This window comes from Corythoichthys intestinalis, chromosome 1 (assembly GCF_030265065.1).
Source record: "Corythoichthys intestinalis isolate RoL2023-P3 chromosome 1, ASM3026506v1, whole genome shotgun sequence".
NCBI classification, from domain to species: domain Eukaryota; kingdom Metazoa; phylum Chordata; class Actinopteri; order Syngnathiformes; family Syngnathidae; genus Corythoichthys; species Corythoichthys intestinalis.
This window is the reverse complement of record NC_080395.1, coordinates 58,558,319-58,585,367: the sequence shown is the minus strand read 5'-3', so window position 1 is coordinate 58,585,367 and position 27,049 is coordinate 58,558,319. Positions and strand designations below refer to the sequence as shown.

General features: G+C 41.0%; 1 protein-coding gene across 32 annotated transcripts in view; it reads left to right on the top strand.

The window, feature by feature from the left end:
- The window catches only part of madd (MAP-kinase activating death domain), a 66,891-nt gene that overhangs the window by 20,636 nt on the left and 19,206 nt on the right, over nt 1-27,049 (top strand). For 9 of the 32 annotated variants that reach the window (XM_057833361.1, XM_057833384.1, XM_057833303.1 and 6 more), the window contains 7 exons: nt 10,983-11,084; nt 16,365-16,473; nt 16,578-16,764; nt 21,156-21,306; nt 21,546-21,749; nt 22,977-23,027; nt 26,533-26,636. In XM_057833361.1, the coding sequence (XP_057689344.1) occupies nt 10,983-11,084; nt 16,365-16,473; nt 16,578-16,764; nt 21,156-21,306; nt 21,546-21,749; nt 22,977-23,027; nt 26,533-26,636 (908 nt within the window). Of the gene's footprint in view, nt 1-10,982; nt 11,085-14,146; nt 14,189-14,859; nt 14,878-15,686; nt 15,747-16,364; nt 16,474-16,577; nt 16,765-21,155; nt 21,307-21,545; nt 21,750-22,976; nt 23,028-26,532; nt 26,637-27,049 lie in introns of all 32 variants that reach the window. The other 23 variants (XM_057833218.1, XM_057833266.1, XM_057833293.1 and 20 more) reach the window with 8 other exon arrangements.

Sequence of the window (27,049 nt, the reverse complement as noted above, 5' to 3'; positions counted from 1 at the left end):
GCACACAGAGCTACTTTGGCTAAGCTAGAGCTCCATGCTACCGACAGTGTTGCTCGTATCACGGAGCTGGGGTCCAGCGTTAGCTCGATGCTGGACAAGATTACTCACCTTGAGGACAAGTGCTTGGATATGGATGGCAGAATGCGGCGTAACAACATCCGTCTCATTGGAATACCGGAGAGATCAGAGGGTCCGCGACCGACGGAGTACATGGCGAAGCTGCTGCAGGAGCTGCTTGGTCTCGCCCAGAGACTGGTTCTAGACCGGGTACACCATATCCTTCGCGACAAGCGCTGGGACGGGGGGCCACCGCGTCCCTTCGTTATCCGGGTCCACCTTCTCCATGTCCGCAACAAGATACTGAGAAAGTCGTCGGAGGCGTCACCCATTACCTACAAGGAAAGAGGATCTCCATTTTCCCGGACTACACCTCGACGGTCGCAAAGAAACAGGCTGGCTTTGGAGCTGTCAAACAGCGACTACGAGCTTGCCCCGGAGTGAAATTCGGCCTCCTTTATCCAGCAGTTCTTGGGCTGACTCTTTCGGATCACACAACCTATAAATTCGATGACCCGCAGTGGACTTGCAGCGGAGTATGTAAACAAACATTTTAGTGGGGCTGAGGCTGTGAATGGAGGAGGCTTAATCTTGGACCCGCGCTGATGGACTGGAGTTACGGGGTAAGTTACGTTCTCATTGATGTACAAGAATTGTGGAATTATTTTTCATAGGGGGAAGCAATTTGACTATAAAGTGATCCCTTTTTTTAATTTAAAATTTATTTATTTATATATTTATTTTTGCTCATTTTCATTATTGTTGATGCTGCTGCTTGGCAACTGAAATACTCATTGCTCAATGCTCATTACAAGAACTACGAGACTACCTTTTCATCAGGAGGCCCAGTTTGCGACTAAAAGTTTATTTTGTTTTTTTTCCCTTTTTTTTTTAAAACTCTCTCTTTGTGTCGAGTAATTTATGTTTCACAATTGGATGGGCAGACAGATTTCACAATTGAGAAGTGTTTATTTTTGGAATGTTACTGAAGGTCTGTTTATCCTGCTTCTTGTATGTTACTACATTGTTATTGCTGTTGGCAGAATTAAATGAGATGATGTTTCACTGGCATACAGGACCAGTTGGAGATATATATATATATAAAATATTCTTCTCTCCCCCCAATCTTTTTTTTGGTAATACCATAGACTATGTTTAGTTTGTGTTTGTTGTTTGTGGTGTTAGTTTACTTGGCATTTACTAATACTATTGCATTATTGCTTGCTCCATTGTGTTTTTGAGACACTGGCTATTGAAGCATCTAGTAATAGGGTTACTGGCTTGGGGTGGGGGTAGAGTAGAGAGAGAGTAAGTAAGCATGTTTTGCTCAAGTTTGTTGTTGTGGTTGGGTTGTAGGGGTAGCTTGCGCTTCAATTTTGAAGACGTTTCGGCAAAGTGGGTTTGGTGGGGAATGTTAAACCTCCCTCATCTAGATTTGAGTTGTGTGTTTTCAGTAGAGCTGTCCCGACTAGTCGACATAGTCGACGTCATCGATGACGTAAATCCGTCGACGAGCACAACATCCCGTCGACGGTTAATGAAGGGTTAAAAAAATATATGTGTGTGAAGTTAGAATGTCGGATGCTCTGTTTGCAAGCGGGGAAAGCGGCACAAAGCCAAAAAAAGCGCACCAGAGTGTCCAAAACATTGCCTTATTTCAAAGAAACAAAGGAGAGTACACTCTTCTGTCCTTTCTCTTCAATGCCAAGCTTGGCTGCACGTCGGCCGTGAATAAACACCTCAAGCGCCTTCACGCAGTTTGTAATTTTTTTTCTTTCATTTTTTTGTACACCAGAGGGTGCTGTCGCCTTACTAAATAATAATGTTTCATTGACAATGGGCCTATAAGTGCTATTAGTATTGTTCTTAATGCTAATTGAAAGGTTTATTTCATGTTATGGTTTATTTTATGGTATAGAAAATTATATAAGGTTAAAAGGTCATAAATATATACAGTATATACAGTGATTGCACTCAAGGGAGAGATTGTCAATGATAAGGTAATAAATTAAGGTAAAGGCAATTCATATAGGCAATTCATTGATATATAAATAAGGTTTAAAAGGAAAAAGGTGAAAAGTTTTTGTTAATTTCTAATTGTGTTGCTTTATTTGTGTGCACCGTAGCTCTTACAGTGTGTTTACATCAAGGATGGAATAAAAGTTGTAAACCATCAGTTTAAGAGACCATCTTTTCAATCGGGATGCTACACTAGTTAATTCTATCAGCATTTGAACTCATTGTTTATTTGTGATTTATTATTGTTATTTACGTGTTTATTTGTACTTTAATAAATAATTTGAGTGTTCCAATGTTTTTTGTGAATTGATAAGCGTCAACAAAAATTTCATTGCTAAATTGGTAAAAAAAAAAAAAAAAATGTAATTATTAGATTAGTCGACTAATTGTAAAAATAGTCGGCTGACTAATCGGGAGAAAATTAGTCGTTTGGGACAGCCCTAGTTTTCAGTACCTCGTCATTGTTAGGGTGCGCTGGGAAGTGGACCCCAAAGCAGACACAAGAGTGGCTGTGGTGATTCTTAAAAGTTCATTTATGAGCGCACGAGGGTCACAGCAGCACACGTGCACTTGAGCTTGTAGCTGGCAGGTGTTGACAGGAGGTCAATCAGGCGTCGGTACAATTCTGGGAGAAGGCACGGGGAATACTGGGACTGAACAAGAGGTCTGATTAGCCAGGTAAGATGTGGTAAATACCTGAATTCTGGACTTCACTGACGGGAAAGCTGAAAAGTTGGTCTGGTGATGAGTGGCGGCAACATCCTGGCTTATAAAGGCGGCCAATTCTGATGGCTCTGATGGCTGTCGTTGTCTCCCCCCGATCTGGTCTCCAGCCTGCAATCAAGGAGCCCTAACAGTACCTCCACCCAGTGGCGCCCAAGGCAGGCAATCGGGATGGGCACGATGGAAGTCGCGTATCAGGGACCTGAACAACACCTGCCAGGCGGGGATCCAGCTTCGCTCCTCTGACTCATAGCCCTCCCAGTCGACGAGGTACAGTACCGTACGGCGGCGGACATCCAAGAGCCGCCTCAATTTGAAGGCTGGGTGCCCGTCAATTGACAATGGAGGAAGATGAGTCAGCACGGGGGGGCAATGGACATGACGACACCGGCTTTACCTGGGAAACATGGAAGGTGGGATGGACACGGAGAGACCTAGGGAGCTTGAGGCGGACGGAGCAGGGATTCACCACCTTCTCTATTTCAAAGGGGCCGACAAAACGTGGGGCCAGTTTCCTGGATTCAACCCTTCGTGGCAAGTGTTTTGAGGAGAGCCATACCTTCTGCCCCACCGTGTAGATAGGGGCTGGTGAGTGGTGGCGGTTGGACTGGGCCTGGGAACTTTCGGACGATCTGATAAGTGTAGCGCGTACTCGTCTCCAAACCTTGGTGCACCGGTTGATATGCCTTTGCACAGAGGGAACCGCCATGTCCTGCTCTTGGGATGGGAACAAGGGGGGATGGTAGCCCAGTGAGCACAAGAAAAGGGACATGCCCGAGGAGGCGTTCGGCAAGGTATTATAGGCATATTCGACCCAGGTAAGGTGGTCGCTTCAGGAGTTGGGACAGGACTGTGCGATACAGCGAAGGGCCGCTTCCAGCTGCTGGTTTGTGTGTTCACACTGGCCGTTGGTTTGAGGATGGTAACCTGAGGAGAGATTCACACCAACGTCCAGAGCTGCGCAGAAAGCCTTCCATACCTGGGAGGTGAATTGTGGACCCCTATCAGACACAATGACAGACGGAATGCCGTGCAGGCGGAAGACATGCTGGACGAGCAGCTCTCAGGTCTCCTTTGCTGTTGGGAGTTTGCGAAGTGGAATAAAGTGGGCCCCCTTGGAAAATCTGTCAACCCCAGTGAGTATTATGGCTTTACCTCGGGAAGGGCGGGGACCGGAGACAAAGTCCCGGGCGATATGGGACCACGGGTGGCTAGGGATGGGAAGAGGGTGAAGGAGGCCAGAGCTGGGTTTGGTGGAGGTCTTGTTGCAGGCGCAAACGTGTCAAGCCATGACATAAGCCCGAGTGTCCTCCGGCATGGTGGCCCACCAGAACCGTTGGCGCAACACAGCCAGGGTCCTGCGGGTACCCGGGTGGCAGAACAGGCAGGATGAGTGGGCCCACTCTAGCACCTGTTGCGGAACTGATGCGGGAACAAACAAATTAGCCTGAGACCCCTGCTGGGGGTCTGGGTGCTCACCAAGGGCCTCCTTAACTTGGGACTCCACCTCCCATTCCACTGCAGCAAGAAAAAAGGGGGAAGGGAGTATGGGGGGCTGGATCCACCCTGGTCTCGCAAGGCAGGAGCTGACGGGACAGGGCATCTGGCTTGATATTACGCACCCCTGAGATATAGGAGAGTGAGAAATTAAAATGTTCAAAAATCATGGCCCCCCTGGCAAGGATTGAGCCTCCGGGCAGCCTTGAGGTACTCCAGGTTTTTGTGATTGGTCAAAACGATGAAAGGCTGGCGAGCTACCTCCAGCAGGTGTCGCCACTCCTCCAGGGCAAGCTTAACTGCCAGGAATTCACGGTCCCCATTGCCATAGTTTTGCTCGGAGGGGAGAGTCTGTGAGAGAAAACCGTACAGGGGTGCACCTTGCCATTGCTAGTCTGCCGTTGGGACAAGACTGTTCCTACGCCCACTTCAGAGGCGTCCACCTCCACGATGAACTGTAGGGAAAGGTCAGGATGCGCCAGCACGGGGGGTGAAGTAAAGTGTCGCTTAATGTCCTTGAAGGCAATGTCAGCAGAGTGATACCAGCGAAACGGTGAAGCGGTCTATGTGAGGGCCGTGAGTGGAGCTGCGACTTTGCTGTAATTCCTGATGAACCTCCGATATAGGTTGGCGAACCCGAGGAAACATTGGAGTTGTTTCCATTCGGTGGGCCATGGCCACTCTACCACTGCAGTTAGCTTACCAGGGTCCATGCGGAGTTCGACCTTGGTAATGACGTAGCTGAGGAAAGAGATTTCAGGGATGTGGAACTTGCACTTCTCAGCCTTTACAAACAGACGGTTTTCCAAGAGTCTTTTTAGAAACTGGCGCGCATGTGGGGAGAAAATCAGGATGTCATCAAGATGAACAAAAACAAACCTGTTGATCATGTCTCTCTGCATGTCATTGACCAGGTTCTGGAAAACCGCGGGGGCATTGGTGAGTCCAAAAGGCATGATTAGATACTCAAAATGGCACAGGGGAGTGTTGAACGGTCTTCCACTCGTCTCCTTCCCTGACACGGACCAGATGATAAGTGCTGTGTAGGTCTAGCTTGGTCAAGGTACGCGCACCATGGAGAGGTGTGAAAGCAGAGTCCATCAAGGGGAGTGGGTAATTGTTCTTAATCGTGATCTTGTTGAGGCTACGGAAATCAAGGATGGGCCTCAATGTGCCATCCTGCTTTCTAACAAAGAAGAGGCCTGCGCCAACAGGGGAGGAGGACGGACAAATTATACCTGTGGCCAAGGACTCTGTGATGTGGGACTGCAGCGCCTCCCTCTCAGGCTCCGAGATCTTAAAAATGCGCTCCTTTGGCAGGACGGCGCCAGGAAGGAGGTCTATGGCACAGTCATATGGGTGGTGGTGGGGGGGTCACTGCACAGTCCTTACTGAAGGCTAGGCCCAGGTCAGCCTGGTAGCACTCAGGGACTGACGAGAGTTCTAGCTGGTCTGGGTTCTGGACAGGATAGGCTGTAGCAAGGGCAGATTTTAAACAATTATTATGGCAGAAGGCACTCCATGCAGTGAGCTTGGGGTGGGTCCAATCCACCGCTGAGCTGTGAGTCTTAAGCCAGGGTAGGCCAAGAACCAGCAACATGTGAGGGCAATCAATTTTCTTTCCTGGAACTGTAGAGGTATTAATAACCCGGTTAAGCGTAGTAAGGTATTACATCACGTTCACCAATTAAATGCTCATGTAGTGTTCCTGCAAGAAACCCATCTTAAACCTCACTAACACATAGTGCTTAAAACCAGATGGTCAAGTAATGTTTTTCATTCCTCATTTCCGGGCAAGGCCAGAGGTGTGGCAATTTTGATTCATAAATCAGGCATGAAAATCTCTCACCTTTCGGCGAAATTCGCCGTTTTGAAGTAAAAAAGGATGACCTACGTGAATCGTGTAGATCCGAGGAGAAATTATTTAAGGGGGCGGGGGGTCGGGTGTAGGTGCCGGTTACCTTCACGCTTTACCATGGTATTAAAACGTCGCGGTTACAAAACCACTAAAATTTTCCGTCATACAGTAGTACGTAATCGTTATTTTTCATGTGTCAAAAATGCAGCCAGAAGTGGCTTGGCGCGGCAGCGCTTACCCTTTCCCCTGTTTGATGCTGCGTGTGCCAGTGACGCTATTCCAGCAAACCCAAAAACAAGCACTCCAAACGCAAGGCGTACTTTTCTGCAATTTATTGATCTCTCACATCGTGGCAACTGAAATATACCAAATGAATACAATGGTGAGTAATGGTTTCAATCGTTTTCATATTTTGCGTTATGACAAGTTACTGCCGTTCGTTCCAGCTTGCATTGAACACTGCCAGAGCTAGCCAAATCTCTGGTGAAAAAAATAGCTCCCGTTAAGTTAGCGTCAAGCTTGTGTATTTAATGGTAATATAAAAGCAGTGTTGTCAGTAACGCGTTACGTGAATAATGCGTAACAGTAATCTGATTACTTTCTTTCAGTAAAGAGCAATCTAACGCGTTCATTTTTCTAAATCCGTAATCTGATTAAAGTTACTTTCCTTGATGCCTGTGCGTTACTATTTTGTTATTGCCCCATAATGTATGTGTAATGAAGAATACTGTAGTCATGGGAGTGACATCACGTGTCACATTTTCTAATCGGGGATGGAAAAAAAACAGGTGACGTGTTTTACCATGATGCTTGAGCCGTGAGTGCTGGGAATTTGCGGTCAAAACAACATAGCCTTGCTATCTCGCCAGGATGCAATTAAATAGGCAGGAGATATACTACAAACGGCTGCATTTGCACACTGGAAACACAGCCATTACTTCACATTTTTGTCCAGTAAAGATGACAAAAATATCTCCTTGCGCTGGCTCTAAAAGACTGTTGACCGCTAAAGCATCCAATTCAAGCACCACCTGGAATTACAGCACAACGGGTAACAAGACAGCCAGGACTTTTTGATACTGCTCGTGCTCAATCCTCTGTTCAAGCTCAGTTGTTGTTGAGGGTTTTGAAAGCTTAGGTTTAAAGAAATTCTAAATATCCATCTTGCCTCCTCAGCTGTAGTTTTGGCTAAGCAAAGCAAACGGCTGTCTCTCAGGTGCTATAGTCACAGGATCTGTTCGAAAAATAATTTGGACCCATTATGAAATACTTTGAAGGATTCTTATTCATTTCATTCATTTTTGTTGTTTTCTTGCTCTAAAACTTTTATAGACAACATTTTAATGGTCATATTCAATGGTCTATACTTTAAAGGGGAAGTTCAGAATTTTTTACATTAGGCTTAATCTTTGAGTTAGCCTGGGTTCAATTAGTCGCTGGAGTTGATTTGAACAAATTCTGTGCAGTTTGCCAGTTATTTGATAATTTCAGGGCTTCGGAGTGAGAGCGCGAGTCAATGGTGGTTGAAATCAACTCCTTCAACTAATTAAACCCCTGCTAATTTGAATATTAAGCCTTATGTGAAAAATTAAAATTGTCAAATTCGCCTCATGTTTCACCGACGGAGGACATTTTGGCAGAACGCCGGAACATATTTCCTCCACACCCTTCTCACCTTTTTAACCCCTGACCCATTTTCATGCCTGATAAATCCGTAAGTTTCACATGCACAAAGGTAATGGCAGGTATATTGTAGTTAGTGGTAGACTGTTAGACACTAAAATGCTGCTTGTGAATATTTATTCTCCGAATTGGGGTAGTGGGAAGTTTTTTTAATCTATTTTTTCTGCTCTACCTGACCTCGACTCACACTCGCTGATTCTGGGGGGTGATTTTAACTGTTGGCTTGATCCAGTGTTGGATAGATCCTCTACGAAGCCCTCTACTGCATCATCAGCAACACAAATTTTGAAGACCTTCACGTCAGATCTGGGACTATTGGACTCTTGGAGGTTTTTCAGTCCTTCTGGGCGTGCTTACTCTTACTTCTCACCAGTTCATCATACTTATACGTGCATTGATTACTCTAGTGGATGACAGGCTTCTACATACAGTCACTCCAGCTCCTATCACCCCTTCATTATATCCGATCACTCTCCTCTCGTCATGGAAATAGCGTTCCGACATGTCAATATCCAAAGACCACCTTGGAGGCTTCACACCCAGTTACTTAGTGATGAAGAATTCTTAAACTTTCTTGGAGATCAAGTTGACCTCTTTTTGAGCACGAACACGACTCTATAGACATATCTGCATCAATCTTATGGGAGGCCTTCATGGTCTTTATTAGGGTATTTCATATGTTGTACGCAAGAACAAATTAAGAAGGGAGCGCTTGTTAACCCTTATGCACAATATTGGACAATTGGACAGTTTGTCTGCCACCACAACCTCTCCCAATGTTTATAAAGAATGCTTCATTTTGCAAGCTGAACTGAATACACTGCTTACTGACCAGGTCACAGACCTCCTTATTAAAACTAGGAGCAATTACTCCGAACAAGGGGATAAGGCGGGGAAAAATGTCGGCCCATAAACTCCGTTGTTTCACAGTGTCGAATCAGATACCTGAAATTAAAACATCCACTGGTACTTCAAGAGATCCCGTAGTAATTAACAACGAATTCAAAAATTTCTATCAGGCTCTGTACACCTCAGAAATAGCGGCAGGCGCCGCAGAACTGGATGGCTTCTTTCAATCCCTAAATGTGCCAACGATTAGGGCAGATATAGCTGATGTATTGGAGCAGCCGATTACAACTGAGGAGCTCCTTAGGGCTATCCAGTCACTCAGCTCAGGCAAGACGCCGGGTCCTGACGGGTATCCAATTGAATTTTACAACAAACTTGCTCCCAGAATTTCTCACTTGTTGATTGATATATACAACAACTATCTAGACAAAGGGTGTCTTCCGCAAACTTTTAGTTATGCAACAATATGTCTCATCCTTAAAAACAAAGACCCTCTTGACTGTGCATCGTCTCGACCAATTAGTTTGCTGAATGTGGATTATAAAATCTTAGCTAAAATTCTGGCAATTCGTCTGGATCAGGTTTTCTCCTCTATTATTTCGCCTGACCAAACTGGTTTTATTCGAAGCGGGCATTCTTTTTTTAATCTGCGACGTCTGTTCAATGTTTTTTATAATCCACAATCTCTAAATATCTCTGAGGCATTAATCTCGCTCGACGCAGAGAAAGCATTTGATCGAGTAGAATGGCACTCTCTCTTTTATATACTTAATACACTTGGGCCCAAGATTTATTTCATGGGTCAAACTAATTTATTCATCCCCAAAAGCGTCTGTTAGGACAAACAGTTCATATTCAGATTACTTCTCTCTACAACGGTCAATGCGACAGGGTTGCGCCTTCAGTCCCCTGCTGTTCACCCGAGCAGTAGAACCCCTGGTGATAGCATTACGCTCACAAGTCTGTATAAAGGGAATAGTCTGATGTGGAGCACAAAGAGTCGCTGTTTGCTGATGACCTGCTGCTGTATATTTATGAGCTTCCAAGATCCATGCCTGCCATTTTAACAACACTTTCAACATTCCGTAGGTGATCAGGCTATAAACTCAATTTTAACAAAAGCGAGCTGATGCCTCGTAATATTGCTGCCAAGACTTTCCCCTTGAATACTCTACCTTTTAAAAAAGCCAATAAAAAATGTACTTATCTTGGAATACGCATTACAAACACATTCAAAGTTCTATACCAAGCAAATGTTATGCCCCTCCCAACTCGAACTAAAGAAGATTTGGAACGCTGGTCCTTACTTTGAATCTCACTGATTGCAAGGGTTAAGTCAATCAAAATGAACACACTTCCTAAATTTTTATACCTTTTCCAATGTCTTCTCATCGTCCTCTCCCAGAATTTTTTTTCAGAAAGTAGATAGTCTACTGCTGTCTTTCGTGTGGGATGGGAAACCCCCCAGAATACGTACGCAGTTGTTACAACGAGCCAGGATAAATGGCAGCCTTGCACTTCCAAATTTTAGGTTTTACTACTGGGCAGCAAATCTTAGGACCATTAAATACTGTCTTAAAGATTCAGAAGAGACTTCGGGTCCAGTATGGTTGGAAATGGAGGCGAGATCTTCCAAAACTGCGACACTATCTTCCTTGGCTCACTCTTCTATTGCAAACCCGTTTGCATCATTTACACGAAATACATGTGCTCGAGCGACGTTAAGGTTTTGGATTTGGAACCAGTTTAGGCGTCACTTTGGGCTTCAGGCTGTTTCATTCTCTGCCCCAGTAGCGGCTAACCCGGCTTTTCAACCATCCATATACGATAATGCTTTCATTTCCTGGGCCAATAGAGGTGTTTGCAGGCTTAGGGACCTTTACATAGATAACACATTTGCGACATTTGAGCAACTTGTGACAAAATGTGGTATTCCTTGGAATAATTTCTTTAGATTTTTGCAATGCGCAGTTTTGTTAGCAGTTTAAACACCTGCTTCCCTGCTTTACCAGAAGAGAATGCTTTAGATACCTTTCTAACGCCTCTGCCTTCACTTAAGGACAGTGTATTTACGACTAAGACTGTCTACTAAGACTATGACTAAGACTATTTACGGCCAAATTTGTAGCTTACATAATGTATCATTGGCAAAAAAAAAAAAGTAGCTTGCGGGTCAAATAAGTGGCCACCACTGGTCTAGTGGAATATTGACTTTATTGTGATCTGCATGGCAATTATCACTTTTCATGGGAATAATTTTAAAGATGTTGATCATTTCAACATCTTTTCATCATAGGTAATCTTTACAAGAATCACGGCACCAGTTTCAGTCTGTCCCATCTTGCTCTACCAAACAAAGCTGCAAGAGAGAAATCGACACCTTTTCCCAGCCTCAAAGGTATGGTAAAACAGAACATTCTTTAAAAAGCTCATGCCCAACTCAATTTGACCCCTAACACGGTATACTGCTCAACTGATTTTCTTAGACCACCTCATTTTTTAAAACACTTGTCATTGCTTTAATAATATACTGTACCAAGCATAACAGAATAGTGATTTAATCTTATGCAGGGACGTGCAGAAGGCAGAGGCCACTGAGTGCTTTGGCGCCTTTTTTTTTTTTTTTTTATGCTAAAAGTGCCCTATTTCATTTTTCCTGATTTTTTTTCATATGTGTAAACTTGTCTGGTGTCTTTGAAACAATTAATTGTAATGTAGTTTAGCTGTAATAATTTAGTAAGAATACGTTAATTGATTATGGAATCCATGAGGTCATACTCATTTTGTTGGTGAGTGAGTAAATGAGAGTGGGGAGGGTCTGTAGCTTGTTTGCTTGACATATGTAACAGGATTTATGACTCAGACATAAACTTGACAAAGGTTTCATCAGAATGAGAAAATGTCTTGCTACTACATCTTAATTATACACACACATGCTCAGCTATTTTAACCATTAAATTCCTTTTTAACATAATGTTACTCGCATTCCTGAGGTCCTCAAATGTTTGCCTGGTATACCAGACTCACCGCTGTTCCAGCGATTGAGTCTGGCGACCGTCCGGCGGATCAAATTCCGAGGGCGGAGCAAGCCACAGCAAACAGACAATGGAGTGGACCAATCAGCGACGGGCAGACGTGACGTTGTTAAAGCGACAAGTAATTAGCGTGAGCGGAGAATGGAGGAGTTAATTCAACATGGCTAGCGCGAGCCATGTTGACTGTTGTCAATGACTTGTTTCGATGTGTTTTTGGTAATTTAAAACTGCTGTTTTACCACGGATTGGAACATATTCTCGGCTCTCCCCTTCGCCATCTGTGTTTTTGTAGAGACAACTTTCGGTGCGCAAGAGTGACGTTACTCGTTAAGAACACGTCACGCAAATAAACTAATCTGATTGGACGGTTGATTTTGTACATTGCTCAAGAGGCCGTTAATGGGCTGGGTCCCAGACTATTTCTCACAGTGTTTGAAAAATACAGGGAGAATAGTCTGGCTGTGCTAGGCAACTCAAATGTATCATGGATAATCTTATGGATATGAACAATCAGACCAACAATGGAGCTAATAAAATATTCAAAAAACAAGTTGTGCAAGTTGAGGAACTTTTACATGTTGATGTTGCCAATGTGGGAAAAATTTCTCAAAAGTTCAGGAGTGAGTTGTGACGTCTGCTGACAAGAAGACATCTGACACCCTGTTCGAGCCATTCATTCTAAATCTTAAGTTTTGAAACTATCAAAGTCAAATCATCGCGCAAATTATCCGTTATTGTTATCCACAGTATATATATAGACTTGTTTTTAGATATTTTGATGTAATAAAATCTTGTACAGCAATATGTGTAATTGTTGAAATTATTATGAAAAATGACCCTTTACTTACATGTTGAGCATTTTTTTCCCTGTTTTGATGGTCCTAAAGATCATTTCAAATTCTGTTACTCTTTGAGATAAACTGGGTTCATGGTTGGATAACGGTGTAAATAATTAATCCAAAAATATATACCGAGCTCCAGACATGACATTTTTAATTTTTTTTTTTTTTTAGGCCACTACATAGACATGACGTATGCATCACCAAATGTTGATTGTTGACCCTGTAATGGGTGTAAGTAATTTGTGCACAAAATGATAAATTGGGTTTATTATTATTCCTACTAACAACTACGCAAATGGTTTGCGCCATTTATTGAAACGTCAATGGTACCTATTCTAATGAATAGCCTGCATTGAATTTGGAATGTGCTTGTACCTTTTTACTAGCCTAACGGAAAGACAATCTTTACTACTCTATCCGTGTCAGGTGTTCTTAGACCTGGCCTCAACCGTTACCTTAATCTGTTTGGGAGCTCTCAATTTGCTTAGCTATTTGACCGATAAGGAACCACAGCTATTTTGTGGCCACAAATTTGTGTTTTGTGCCTACCATACACCTACAAACCGGATTCCAAAAAGTTGGGACACAACAAATTGTGAATAAAAACAATGCAATGATGAGGAAGTGCCAAATTTCAATACTTTATGCAGAATAGAACATAGATGATAGGTCAAAAGTTTAAACTGAGAAAATGTATCATTTCAGAGGTCTTTTTTTTTTTTTTAAATTCCAAATCTCAAATGTTGGGAAAGGCCACTATTGTATGGCATTGCCTCTTCTTACAACGGTCAGCAAACGTCTAGGGAGGCAAGTTTCTCAAGTTTAGAAATATGAAACCTGTCTCGTTTTTGTCCAATACAGGTCTCTGTTCAACTATCTTGGGCCTTCTTTGTCGCAGCTACGTCATCAACCTCTCCGCAACTTTACTTGCTGAATTCAGCATAGTGACAGCTGGTATTGTACTGGACTTGTGCTCAGAAAAGACCGGAAATTTTAAAATGCCCACCAAATTCATAGCTAATCAGAGACGAGCGATGACGCACAGGCGGAGGGCGGTGCGTGTCGCTTGCTGCTGCCGTCACATCACGCCCAGTGATTGTCCCATTTCGCCATCGCCTCCTGTGCGTTGAGCCCAGAATCTTATTTGTAGTTCAAGGACAAAAATTAATATTTCGAGACCACTATTGAGGCTTTTGTGTGACTATTATGTTAAAATTGTGGACGCTAATTAAAGAGTAGGAACAGTTGAGTCTCATATGCGTGCACGCACATCATTTCAGCTTTATACATACAAAAAGCTCATAGCGCAAGACTGTTAAATAGTAATGTCTGTTTCTTTAAGACATTTAAATCTTTTGGTCTATGGGAGCGTTCATTTTTGAGCACCTACCCCTCCCAAAGGCTTCTGCACACCCCTGTATGATGTGGTCACAGTCTGGCTATAATATGCGCAAGGCTTACTAAGGCATTGCTTTAAAACTGATCAATTATATAGTTAGGTTTTACAACATTTTAATGAGTTTTTTTCTGTTCTATTTTTGCTTTTCTTTTTTTTTTTATCTGACACTTTTCTTTCATACAAGAATATTTAAGTTTTGATATTGAGGAGGAGCTGGACCAAGCAGGTCTGTGGAGATTCTATTTTTATAGCCTGACTTTCTTTGTCCTCCCTCGGTCTGATAAAAGTTATGGCACTATTTTAAAGGAGAATATTGAGGATTCTAAACAGTTTTTCTCTCTAGTCTGTAAAAAGAATTATTCATTAGAAAACTCAATTTTTTGCTTCTAATTTGCTCTGCTTTTCTTGGGTTCTACAATTGTATTATTGATCTTGCCTCGTAAAATAAAAAATAGCTGCTGAATTGGCAATGATTGTTTTCGCTACTTATACCATTAAGGTAAGCAAATATAAATAACACATTTATTAAAAATAAGAAAATAGTAAAAATATTTGAATAAGAGCTTCATGAGGCTGTTTAACTGAAGTTATTGTCATTGAGATGTTTTTGTGTTTATTTGGCCATGTTATTAAATAGTTGTATTCCTCATAAGAGGTCATTAGTTGGTTTAAGACGAGACAAATACAAGTTATTGCCCGACTGCTAATGCAGCCCTCTTCCCTGTTCCATTGATGAAATTAGCTTCGGAAGAATGATTTCTGTTGAGGTTGGGTTTTTCAACAGAGAGAAAAAAACAGTTGTAGTATGGTGCTCAATAGCTCCAATCCATGAGGAATAGATGCCATAGAAATTGTTTTTTCCTTTTCATTACAATGTGTTTTGTCTTTGTTGTCCAGCTTCACCTGAAAGCCCGGGTATGTTATGTCTGCTGTGATAGTTTGTATCTGCCCCCTCAGTAGGCCTGTACCTATCTTGGTTTCTCAGTGTGTGACTAAGATAGAAGACACTGTGGTGTGTGCTGTTTATCCACACCTTTCCATCCCTTCCAATTTGACTGGTGGTATTGACTTTATTGATAAAGATAACCCTGAACATCACGCACCCATTTAGATTTGCATAAACTCAAAATAAAACCGATGAATGGCAAACTACTTCTGTTGCGACAGCTACATACGTAGTTGCAAGCCAAAGTATAATTTTTCCCCACATATTCACAATTCGTTATTTAATAATTACTGTTTGTATTACTACTGTTAGCTGACTTCCCCAAAGTAGCTGGAGAACCTTGTACACCAGAGTGTCCTTTTTTTTTCTTCCGGTCAAAATTCATGCAAATATTTGAGCATCCCAACAGAAAAAGAATATTCAAGAGATCTTCCTCTTACGTTTCTGATAGATTTCAACCTGTGCCACATAATTTGTCAAGATGACAAGTTGAATAACAATGGCCTGTCACAGGTTTCCTAATGATTTTAAGTTCTGTATAATAGTTTACAGTTCATAACACATTCATCCTGTGCTTTTACTTACAATCTTTTCCATCGTTTCCTGAGTTACCATCATCAGGACATCAATTATTTTACTTTTCGCTACTTATCTTCTGTTTGGATCCTAAGTGTGCATGCATAATTGTATGGGTTGATGTTCAGACTGGTTGTGACTGGGCCGGTATCCCTGTCTCTGTCAACGCTTGGCAGCAACTAATTCTGGGTTTTGTGTGCAGTATTTGGGCTAAATTCTCTAATGGAGATTATAACAGAGGCCGGCCCGGGCAGCGGAGAAGGTGGGTTTTGCCCTTTTCCTGAGTGAGCTGCATGCTTATTCAAGCCAGTCAACTATGCTTATTCAAGCCAGTCAACTACATCTCCTCAAATCCTTTGCTCATTTTGGTTCCTGTGTGTGCAATCAAGAAATCACTTTGTTTTCCCTCACTTTTTTTCCCCTTTTCCTCACATTGTCTATTTTCTTTAGCTACCCATTAAAAGCATCTTAAACATTTGGGACAACTTTAGGCTAAAATATATGACAGATAACCAAAGACTACCATGCATGTTTTTTCCCGCTTCTAAAAATTTCGATGGGCTTGGGCCTAATCATACTGTATTGTGCATAAAAGCCACTCTAGATTAATGTAATACGGGTGGTAATGCATGGGTATAGTTATCAAAAAGAAAAAAAAAAACTGCACATACAGTTAAACAGTGTTTAACAGCAAACATGAGAAAATTGTTTGATACAGAGTTATAAGGGTGGAAAAAAAATAAGCTACACTTTTTCAGTGTGTCGAATCTGTCGTTACAGATTTCCTCTGAATTTTACCTCGTGTCCAAGTTATGAACCCCAACCAGTCCCCCCATAATCTTTGGTGTTTCAATACCTCATGTGTTTGTTTCCTTAACAGGTGCACGTGCGCCTCGGGCACTTGTGGACCAGAAGTCTTCCGTAATCAAGCACAGCCCTACTGTGAAGAGAGAACCACCCTCTCCACAGGGTCGTATAAATAACACAAGGTTTCTTTTTCAATATTAAGTCTTTATCATAAGAAGACACTTCCAATATACTGTAGCCTTAAAGTATCCCGTTGAATACATATGAGACTGTTTTATTTACACAGTGAAAACCAGCAATTTTTAAAGGAGGTTGTGCAGAGTGTCCTGGATGGACAAGGTGTTGGCTGGCTCAACATGAAAAAAGTGCGCCGCCTGCTGGAGAATGAGCAGCTCCGCATTTTTGTTCTGAGTAAGCTCAACAGAGCCAGCCAGTCAGAGGAGGACTCCAGACAGGAAATCATACGAGATGTAGTAAGATGATGGTTTTTACTTATTTATTTGTTTGTTTGTTTTAGCCCCTTTTGCCATTTATGTTGATGTGATTCAACAAAAAAAGCGGATTTGGTTTTATTGCCAAGTTTCTACCAAGTTTTCAACTTAATATTTTGTCACGATAAGCTTTACTGACTGAATTTTGTCTGATTTCACACAGTACAGTACTACGATATAAATATATTTTCTTTGCATTAGGAGCTTATAATTGATCATGACAGAACATCTTGTTTTTGGTTAGTTTAAACTACTTTTCCCTCTCTCTCATTTTAAACTTAATCTACATACCAAAGACATCTGACAATTGGAAGCAGGGGCGTTAACCCCCCCCCCCCCTTCTCCCCTTTTAAACTTAATCTACATACCAAACACATCTGACAATTGGAAGCAGGGGCGTTACCCCCCCCCCCCCCCTTCTCCTCTTTTAAACTTAATCTACATACCAAACACATCTGACAATGGCGTACCGCAAGCAACACGTCACTTCCGCTCATTATTATTCATGACATTAGCTACTGTTGCTAAGTAGGGACCAGCCACCGTTCGTCCCTAATAGGAAATGAACGGAAATCGTGTACGAAGGAGATGTTTACAGAGCTAAACCTACCAATTCTCTCCGAAAATGATGTGCCTGGTGCAAAATTTACTGGCAAAGAGATGCTCTTCCGCCTACCTTGGTTGTAACGCGTGGTTATTTGAGTCACTGTTGCCTTTCTATTAGCTCAAACCAGTCTGGCCATTCTCCTCTGACCTCTGTAATAGGTTAAAAATATAAAAATGGCTTACCTCTTTGTCCTCTGAAAGACCATGCCAACCCAACAAAATGTTTACTTCATATGTAATGTGAATGGATTCACCGAGCTGGGGTTAAAGTCCCCGTTAGTTGATTCGGTCTTCACATTTTTTCCTTCCGAGTTTTTGGTTTCCGGAAATGTATGAAGAAAACATCTTTCATGTATCGTAATGTCTAGAGTCATTTCTACAAGTTCCAAAAAAGTAATGTGTGATTGGCATGTCTGTTTTTGAAAGATTACCGGTGAAAAGTAGCACAGATTACGTTGTTTCTATGCGAGGGCGGGTCTATAATGTCCTGCTTTGGCTTTACTTCCGCTTTACGATACGACGTCACGGTCTAAAAATAGCATGCGTGCGGTACGCCATTGGAAGCAGGGGTGCCCACCCACAGACACGCTCTGCCCACCCAAAGAAAACTGGATGTAGTACTAACGGCAGTCTGGGCACCGCGTATCGTATCTCATTCATATAGTACTGATGTGTTCTAAGTTTTTAATCTTTGTGTTGTTACCAGTGACGTGCGGTGAGGTTCATGGTTGGTGAGGCACTGACTCCTTTAGTGTTAGATTTCCAAATATATAAACCAAAAAGGGTAGCTTATTCAATTGGCTACTGGTTATTTCATATCTCATCAGCATTCTTCACAAAACACGCACACACGGTACATATTATCGATACGTAAAAGTAAGAAAATAACATGCATTTGCTCTACACCCTCAATGTGTTGGCTGTCGCAATTCTATAATTCATGCAACATAAATGAGAGTAAAGAGTGGTGTACAAAACCACAGCATTCAATTCTGACCTTTAGTGAAATATTCAGTTGTTTTTAAAACTTGTAATTCTGATACTTTAATCAATTTATTACAGATTGCTAAACAAAAAGTGTGAAAAGAAAAACAAAGAATATTTTATTTAAGGCCAAAATTTAGTTTTTAAATATTCTATTGTATGTTTCTTAGTCTTAGCTCTTTTTTTTTTTTTTTTTTTTTTTTTTTTTTTTTTTTGTAACATTGAAATGAAAACTTTTTTTGGTCTTGCTTCTGTCCTTCACCACAAAAACCGCCGTTACTTTGAAAGGGCATAGGTTTGGTCTCAACATTCGTAGGGACGATATAACAGCATAACCTGCATGTAGGTACACTTTTTGCTGGGGACGGGACATTAATAAGACCAAACAGATTGGATGGAGGGGGCAAAGGGCCACATTTCTCATGTATATGAACCTAATTAATTAAAAGGCAAAATGATCAATGCAAAATAAATACTTATCTATTGATAATAACTTTTACGTGCATTGGTTCAGATGATACACTGTTCGATACAAACCTTTGTTTTCAAAAAATACTAAAGAAACATTTTGAAAACTTCCTGAATAAATGTCTGGTTTTTATTAGCAAACATAAACATAATGAAAATAATTCACTTAATAATGGTAGGGTCAATTCTATCCTTACAACATATGGAACTATTGAAAGATCTAAATTCTCTATGTAACTGAACATTATATCATGCAAAAAAGGTAAGGTTGCTTAAACGTTGGTGGGGACAATTTTAGCATCCTGAAAAGTTGGTAGTGTTATGTCCCTACCGTCCCTATGCAAACCTACGCCCTTTTTGTAAAAGTCCTCCTTATTTTCCTTTACATTAAAAAAAATCTCTCCGCCTCAATGGAGAGGATTGCTTCAATTAGATCGTTCTGTGTTCTATTTGACAAGCCAGAAAACACAGTGGATGTGTACAAATGTCTAGCTAACCTTTCATCTTTCTCAGCAAAACCATGTAATCGTTCTACATATATGCCACGTTTAGAAGAGCTTACACGCTCATCGTTACCACGAAATGTTAACTCCTGTTCAGCTAGGATGCAGGTTGCATTAATGAGGTCTTTCAAACTCTTTCGGATTTCCCTTACCTTAGCCTTACGGGTGCTACCGTTGAGCTTCCGCTGTTCGTCAAAGCCAAATCGATCCTTGAGCTTCCAAACGTTTTTAAAGCAATCAGGCTTTGAATGTGAGTGGTCGAGCTCTCATGTTTGCTGAGGCTTCGTGGTAGTTTTTTAATGTCACAATATCTCGTGTTAGTCCAGACATTGGCACAAGTTGAGAAGAAAAGGCAGGGAAAGCAGCAAAGCCGATTTTTCGAAGGACAGCCACATAGCCAGTCTTTTCGGGTGTACCAGTCCGTTTGAAAAGCGCGAGTTATCTTCTGTCCCGTAGTTTGAAGCAAACCTTTTAGCTCCGGTGTTGAGTTAATCGCGTCCACTTTTAACGGAAAGTCCCGTTTCACGTACGCCCCCTTTCAGTGCGGCAGAGTACTATCTGCCGCAACCTGCGCTTTTTCACAGCGGTTTTATTTCCCATCAGCAAAACTAAATATGTCGCTAACAAACATTAAATTTTAAGGATTAAAGACATTAGCCAGACTGTGGAAAATCAGGTCAAATAAACGTATCTGGAAACATTATAATGGCAACATGCAGATGTACGGCAACCAGCACGTTCCAATTCCATATATCAACCCAGTTTGTTATGGATTGCGCAATCAGAGGTGAGGCTTTACTTGTTGCTGCCGCACCTCTCGTTTCATTTCTTTATTTGAACAGGAAATAGGCAAATTCAGCGATTTTGGTTATAAAAAATGTTTGAAATTAGTCATACATAAAGAGCAATGGACAAATATTAATATAAATTTGATGCTATAATTATTTTTTTGTCATGATGACAGGTGAGGCTCTGCCTCACCTGCCTCCCCTGACCGCACGTCACTGGTTGTTACCTCCTCTTTCACCTTAAAAAAAAAAAAAAAAAAAAGAAATGTTGGTTTAGTTCCTAGGGGGAGCTACACATATTAACGCATATTGGGATTTTTTTTTTTTTTTTTTACATTTTATCAAAGTTTTCTCCAGTGTTCACCTGGCGTTAAGTTTGTTGAGTTTTGAAGCAATCTGTGGGGGTCAAAGTAGGGCTCAAAGCGTTGGCAGGACAAAGAATGACTGCTAGGGGGTGCTACATAGTCTATTTAAAATTTGTCTTTACACGGTATCAAAGATTGCACCTGTCTTGACCTGGCTGCCGATTTTGGCGCATTTTGAAGCATTGTAAGGGGGTCAAATTGAGCTCAAAGGGGCTGTGGAACAAAGAATAACTATATTAATAATAATAATAAAACCGAGGAACAACAATAGGTTACCTAAAAAAACATTGTCACCTGCTTGTCCATACTGTTCAGTTAAGGATGGTTTCTAAGTCAAATAAAATCAAATCAACTTTTATTTTTTTAGACCAAATCACAACAATAGTTATGTCAAGGAGAAAACAAAACATGTTTTAAGGTGCAGTAGCCCTACGCTGGATTTCGATTTACTTGAGCATAGTAGCTCCCCCCCCCCCCCCCCCCCCACCCCCCCAAACCTGGCATCCTGGTAACACCGCTGATTGGAAGTTACAGAATTAGAACTGCAATAAAGAGCTCGAAATAGACCCGCCCTCCCACGCCCCCAATTTAATTCAAGATAAGCGATTTATACATTTCTCTGTAAAGTAACCATTCATGTACGTACTTATTATTTTCAGGAGGTGAGCAGGAAGGTATACAAGGGCATGCTGGACATATTGAAGTGTACAGTCTCCAGTTTGGAGCATTCCTATACAAATGCAGGCCTAGGAGGGATGGCCAGCGTCTTCAGCTTATTGGAGATAGCACGCACACATTATCAAACCAAAGGTGAGTTTTACTGAGAATCTTTTTTTTTTTTTTTTTTATATGTCTTTGAAATTATTTAATACAAGTTATCATTAGAAGCATTTTTGCCTGGAAGCATGGGCTTGTGCTGCTAACACTGATCACAGCTTTGTCTTGCATTTGTACTAAACTCACTTTCATTGAACTAACTAAACTACTCAATGTTCCTCTAACCTTGGTAAACTTGGTGTGTGGCCCTTTTAATTTTGATAACTTGTTAGACCCTGAAAAGCGCAAGCGAAGCCCTACAGATAGTGCCGACAGCCCGGGGAGTAAAGAGAGTCCAACCGGTCGTATGGAGACTGCCAGACCACAAGGTCTTCTGACCATTCCTCACCTGCAGCTGCCACATCACACAACGGGCAGGGGAACCCGGCATTTTGACACCCGGAGCCTGAATGAAGAGAACTTTATTGCCTCGATTGGTGTGTACACCACTCCAGCTAGTTGCATGTGCACTGTGAGAACCCCTACAAAGCTCATCAGCTCCAGAAGTACTTCCTATCCCTTCTCGTACCATTCCCTAGAAAATACTTTCGATGACAAAGACAGGGTTTCAATATTCCATACATGACTGCTGAATTGGTTTCTACATTTTGGAAGCACCTCGGTATAGATTGTGCAAATAGTGTTTTTTCTTATGTGTCAACAATAAAACTAAATGTAAAAGGGTAACATATTAAAAGACAAAATGTATGGAATACTGTTTAGCCCCGTAGACCTGCTCGGATTGCATTTGTCTTGCCTTCTTAAAACATTTGTGCTCGTTCGCTCCTCTGAAGAGGTATGTCGTCAGCCGCTCAGCACCTTGAATGCATGTCCCCCACCCCCTTAAAACCTAAATCTGCAGTAGCGGCCAAGATACACCAGTCCTATGGGCATCAATAGAAAAATGACTGCTTTCTTGTGCCGTTACTGCAGGATCTCAAGACATGTAGAAAATGGCAGTTCCTTTTGCTCTCGGCATGGATTGTGGAAACATAACTCCCGGGAAACAGTCCCAGTTAAGAACCAAATAGAACTACTTGGGTTCTGAAAGCACCAAGTACAGCAATTGGTTTGAATTAGATTTCTGTGATCATTTTTCTGGGTCTGTATACCAGGGACACTTTTCAGTCAAGCTACGTGACGCACTTTCAACCTTGCAACCCTTCCCGTTAGAAGTTGCACCCTCAATTCTACAGAATGCTGTGAGATGTGCATCCCAGCTTTTGCAACTGCTACCATTTCACCCAGTGGTTTGTCAGCCCATCAACCACATTCCACGCACTTCTCCAGTTAGTCAATGTCTCGCTGTAATCTGTTCACTGGAGAGCCAAACCAGTTCAATTTACGAAGGGTGTTCTCTGCTCTGTGGCCTGAGTCTGAGTACATTCTGACATCGGCATGGCTCTTCAGATGCTTTGAGTGTGTTGTAATGGTACCATTGTAGCTATTTTACATAATGGACACAACTTGAAAAGCCATGATTGTTTCAGGTTGTTATGCCGCTATAAGCAAACATTATACTGATGTCATTCAATAGTGACACATTTTTTTAAGTTTATGTTGAACTTTATTTTGATTTCATTGCTCATCCACCATACATACTTTTCCAATCTGCTCTCTGACTATCTGTCTTTCTCTCCTTGCTTGCAATGCATCTTGGGTAGAATTGTGGAGCAAGCACCAGGATAAGCAAAAATCTATGGAAAAACCACAGAGTAAGAAACTTCACACATCAAAAAAAAAAGATTGGGGTCTTAAGTTGTTGACTCTTTCTACCCCTTTCTGTCTTTTCATAGCCAACTATGTCTTCACCTCAATAGAGACAAGAGGCTTTAAACATGATTCATAGGCACTAGTGTGATGCTTTGATATTTACTCGAAGTCATATAGTATAACTTTATAAGCAATTATAAAAAAAAAAAAAAAAGTATTTTAGATGGTTTACTATAGAGTACTAAATACTTTTTCAATCACATTGATGTTATGAGCAAAATACATGGTAAAATCATGTGCGACAGAGTAGGCTACTTTAAGGTATTCCTAATAGAATGCTATAATGTATCAACATTACTATAAATTTTTCAGATGCTGCCCTTTTCTTCTCTGACTATTCTTTCCAGTGTCTTGCTTTTTTATTTATTTTCGAGGTATTACTGAAGCAGTTTGTAAATGTCTCGTGTTTCAAAATAACTAAATGTGTCATAATCCACCAGGAGTGATAGAACTAGTGACGCTTATTTATTCTCAGTGTGTCGGCATGCCTAACTGCCTGTGTCTGTGTGTTTTTGAGCCACATCGGCAGCACTGACCAAGACTTAATGTTGTGGTCTGTGATGATTTGTTACACTGCTACCTGCTCTGGCAGTTTTGTTTTCATTTGTGATTGTTTTTCGCAATTTTACTGCACTTTGGGCTTGCTCCCTTCTCGCTTCACTGTCTGATCGGCCTGAAGTCTCCTAATTAATTGAATTAATTGTTCTCAGTTTACGTTAACATCATTCACAGGAATTCACAATTGCTCGATTTAGGGATTTCAATGATATGTACTTTGTTCCTGTTTGCTTTCAATACTGCAATAATTGTATAATGTCATGGGGTTTGTCGGACAATAATGCGTACAGTTAATGAGTTTATTTTCATACCAAAGTCGCACCTGATTATAAGCACATTTGTCCACTTTCAATGTAATTATCTGTTTTATTTATGGGTTTGATAAATAATAAATGTGTGTCTTGCGCAGTTTACTAGATCTGTTTAGTATACTTGTTCCAAAATTAGGTTCAAGGTCCTTAAGCACACCCAGATTTAATGCAAAAGGCACACTGTCACTTTGAGTTGAAAATAAAGAATCTTCAAAAATAGCGTGAACCAAAATATTTTCAACAATATCATTCTATTTAAACTCGCTGACCCAACCATATACATACTGTACTTTGTAAAATAACAAAATGGAACATAAATGCAAGGGCATACCGTAGGTTTGCATAGGGACGGTAGCGACACAACACTACCAACTTTTCATGATGCTTAAATTGTCCCCACCAACTTTTAAGCAATCTTATCTACATTATATAATTAGTTGTTATATAATAAATGTAGAATGTCTCATATGTTCTAACGATAGACCCTGCCATTATTAAGTGAATTAATTTCATTATGTTCAGACTTACGTTTATCTGCTTTAACTTGGTGAATATGTCAGTCCATTTTTTCCCCCCTCAAACGCACATTTGATTGGCTAATGATTTGACACCCCGGCCCCCACCACATAGACACACACGCCCTCACACACAACCCCGACAGATTCATGTTGACAACATTCCGCCTCCTCCGCCCCCTTCGAAGAGGAGGGATATTAGAAGTTGTTTTTCGGACAGCAGGAGTAAATAAGTAATGTAATAAGACGTCAATGTTGTGGAGATGGTGGAAACACCTCTAATTTTGCTACTGAAAGTCAAACCTGCATCAAGCGTTAGCATAACATTAAGCTGTGTGAACTTGCTAACCTGCAAAACTACTGTGGCCAGGCCAGCCTCCACAAGGAAGAACGAAGTCAAGCTAGCCGTCCCTCATTTGGATTTTTGTTTGCATTATGTACAATACTGTAATGCAACGCGGTGGCTTCAGATTGCAAGTTCCTTTGTTTAAAAAAACTGGGAGCTATCCAAAATTGGGTCCACTTCAGGGGGACGCTGACATGAACATGAACTTGAACTGACATGAAAAAAAATCTGAAATGAAATCACACATCAGAATTACGTGAGTATTTTGGTTCTAGTCTCAGGGTAGTCTAGTATGCCTCAGATGTAGTTCGGTCTTTGGAGATCTCAGATTTTTTTCCTGTATCACCTTTATGTTACAATACTTTAGTATGAGTCTAGGGGTGCTCCAGTGTCACCCAGAAGTGGACCCATTCTTAGATAGCTCTCCGTTTTTAATAAAGGGACTTGCACTTTAAAATGTTTTTGTAGTTTTTGAAAACAAAGATTTGAATTGAACGTGGTATCATTTGAACTAGGGCTGCAGCTATCAATTATTTTAGTAGTCGATTAATCGAACTAGTTAGTTCGAATAATCGGATAAGGAACATGAAAAATTAAAATACCTGAGCCGAACCTCAAACAGTATAAAAAAAAAAAAAAAGATCTATGTACAACAAAAGAACACTGGCTAACTTGCATAGCAAAAGTCGGCTAGCTTAAATGCTATAAAACGCTCACATTTTTTTTCAATGTTCTTAACAGATGGTTCTGACACATATTCCCACAAAGAAAAAAAAACTGCTAAATATATCTATAAACTAACTTACGAATGCATTGAAAAAAACATTAGCTCATACAAAAACTTGGCTTATGTTGGTCGAAACATGGAGCAGCTGGAGTCAGCCATGTGAAATGAGGCAGACCAGAGGGCAGTGTATAAACCCAAATCAATGAAACTAAATGCAAACACTTTAAAAAAAAACATTACAATGCCACTTTAATTAAACGAATACTCGAAGCAGCAAAATTTAATTCGAATCTTTTTTTCTAATCGAATACTCGAGTTAATCGATTAATCGTTGCAGCACTAATTTGAACCAATACACATGAAGGTTAATATAAGTCATTGGAGATTTATTATGCATTGATCATTTAGCCTATCAATTAATTGGGTTCATATTCGTGAGAATTGTAGCCCTGACCCCTGTTCACCCAGTCTGTTTGTTCTTATTAATGTCGCGTCTCCAGCAAAAAGTGTACATGCAGGTTATGCTGTTATATCGCCCCCACCAATATTGAGACCAAACCTGCGCCCTTGCATGAGTGGATGACAAACTGTGTGATTCTAGAAACATTTTACATTGGACAAAAAAAAAAAAAAATCAAATACATGAGCTACGTAGTGTAAATCTACTAGGTGACGAACTATGTTATACAATTATTTGGTATTTAAGATATCCTTGAAATCCTTATCTTGCTATGACATTCATGTTTCTGGTTATTGTAAATAAAACAGATTGGTAATGAAAAATTGAAGGTTGCATTCTAAATATAATGGTCACATGTTCAGATCAGAAGCTGTTTATGCACTATATTCTGCAATATTGCATAGATAAAGTGAAAACTTTACATATTTTCTTGTTTTTGCGCGGTGGTGGTTTTGAATTGGGAGACTCGAAGCAAGGTAAGACTGCTAACAAAATATTGATCGTTTTCTGATAGTTGTATTTGTCCTCAGGGGCTGAAGGCACAAAACATCACCGCTCCCAGGTGACTGATGCAGAGGAGAAGAAATCTCAGATAAGTGCTGATAGTGGTCTCAGTGTCACCTCGGGCTCTCAGGTGAGCATGTGGTGTGCATAAAGTAAATACAGTGGTACCTTTACATACAAATTTAATTTGTTCCAGGACCTGGTTTGTAATTCGAAATTGTTGTATGTCAATGGGGATTTTCTCATAAGAATACATTATAATTAGTTTAATTTGTTCCACAGGCCAAAAACGTACACTAAATCCTGCAGGTACAATTACAAATGGCAAAACAAATTATGAATACAAATCGGAATAATATTAAATCGGAAATTTTTTCACCTTAAATTTTAGAGACTGAGGTCGGAGGAAACTGTTCTCGCTCCTTAATCCATATCGGCAAAAGGCGTTCCATCTCCTTCGAAATAGCTCTGCAACATTTAGAGAGGATTGTCGTCCCCTTGGATGCTTTGACTATTTTGATGGCGTCCATCTGCTTGAGGAGC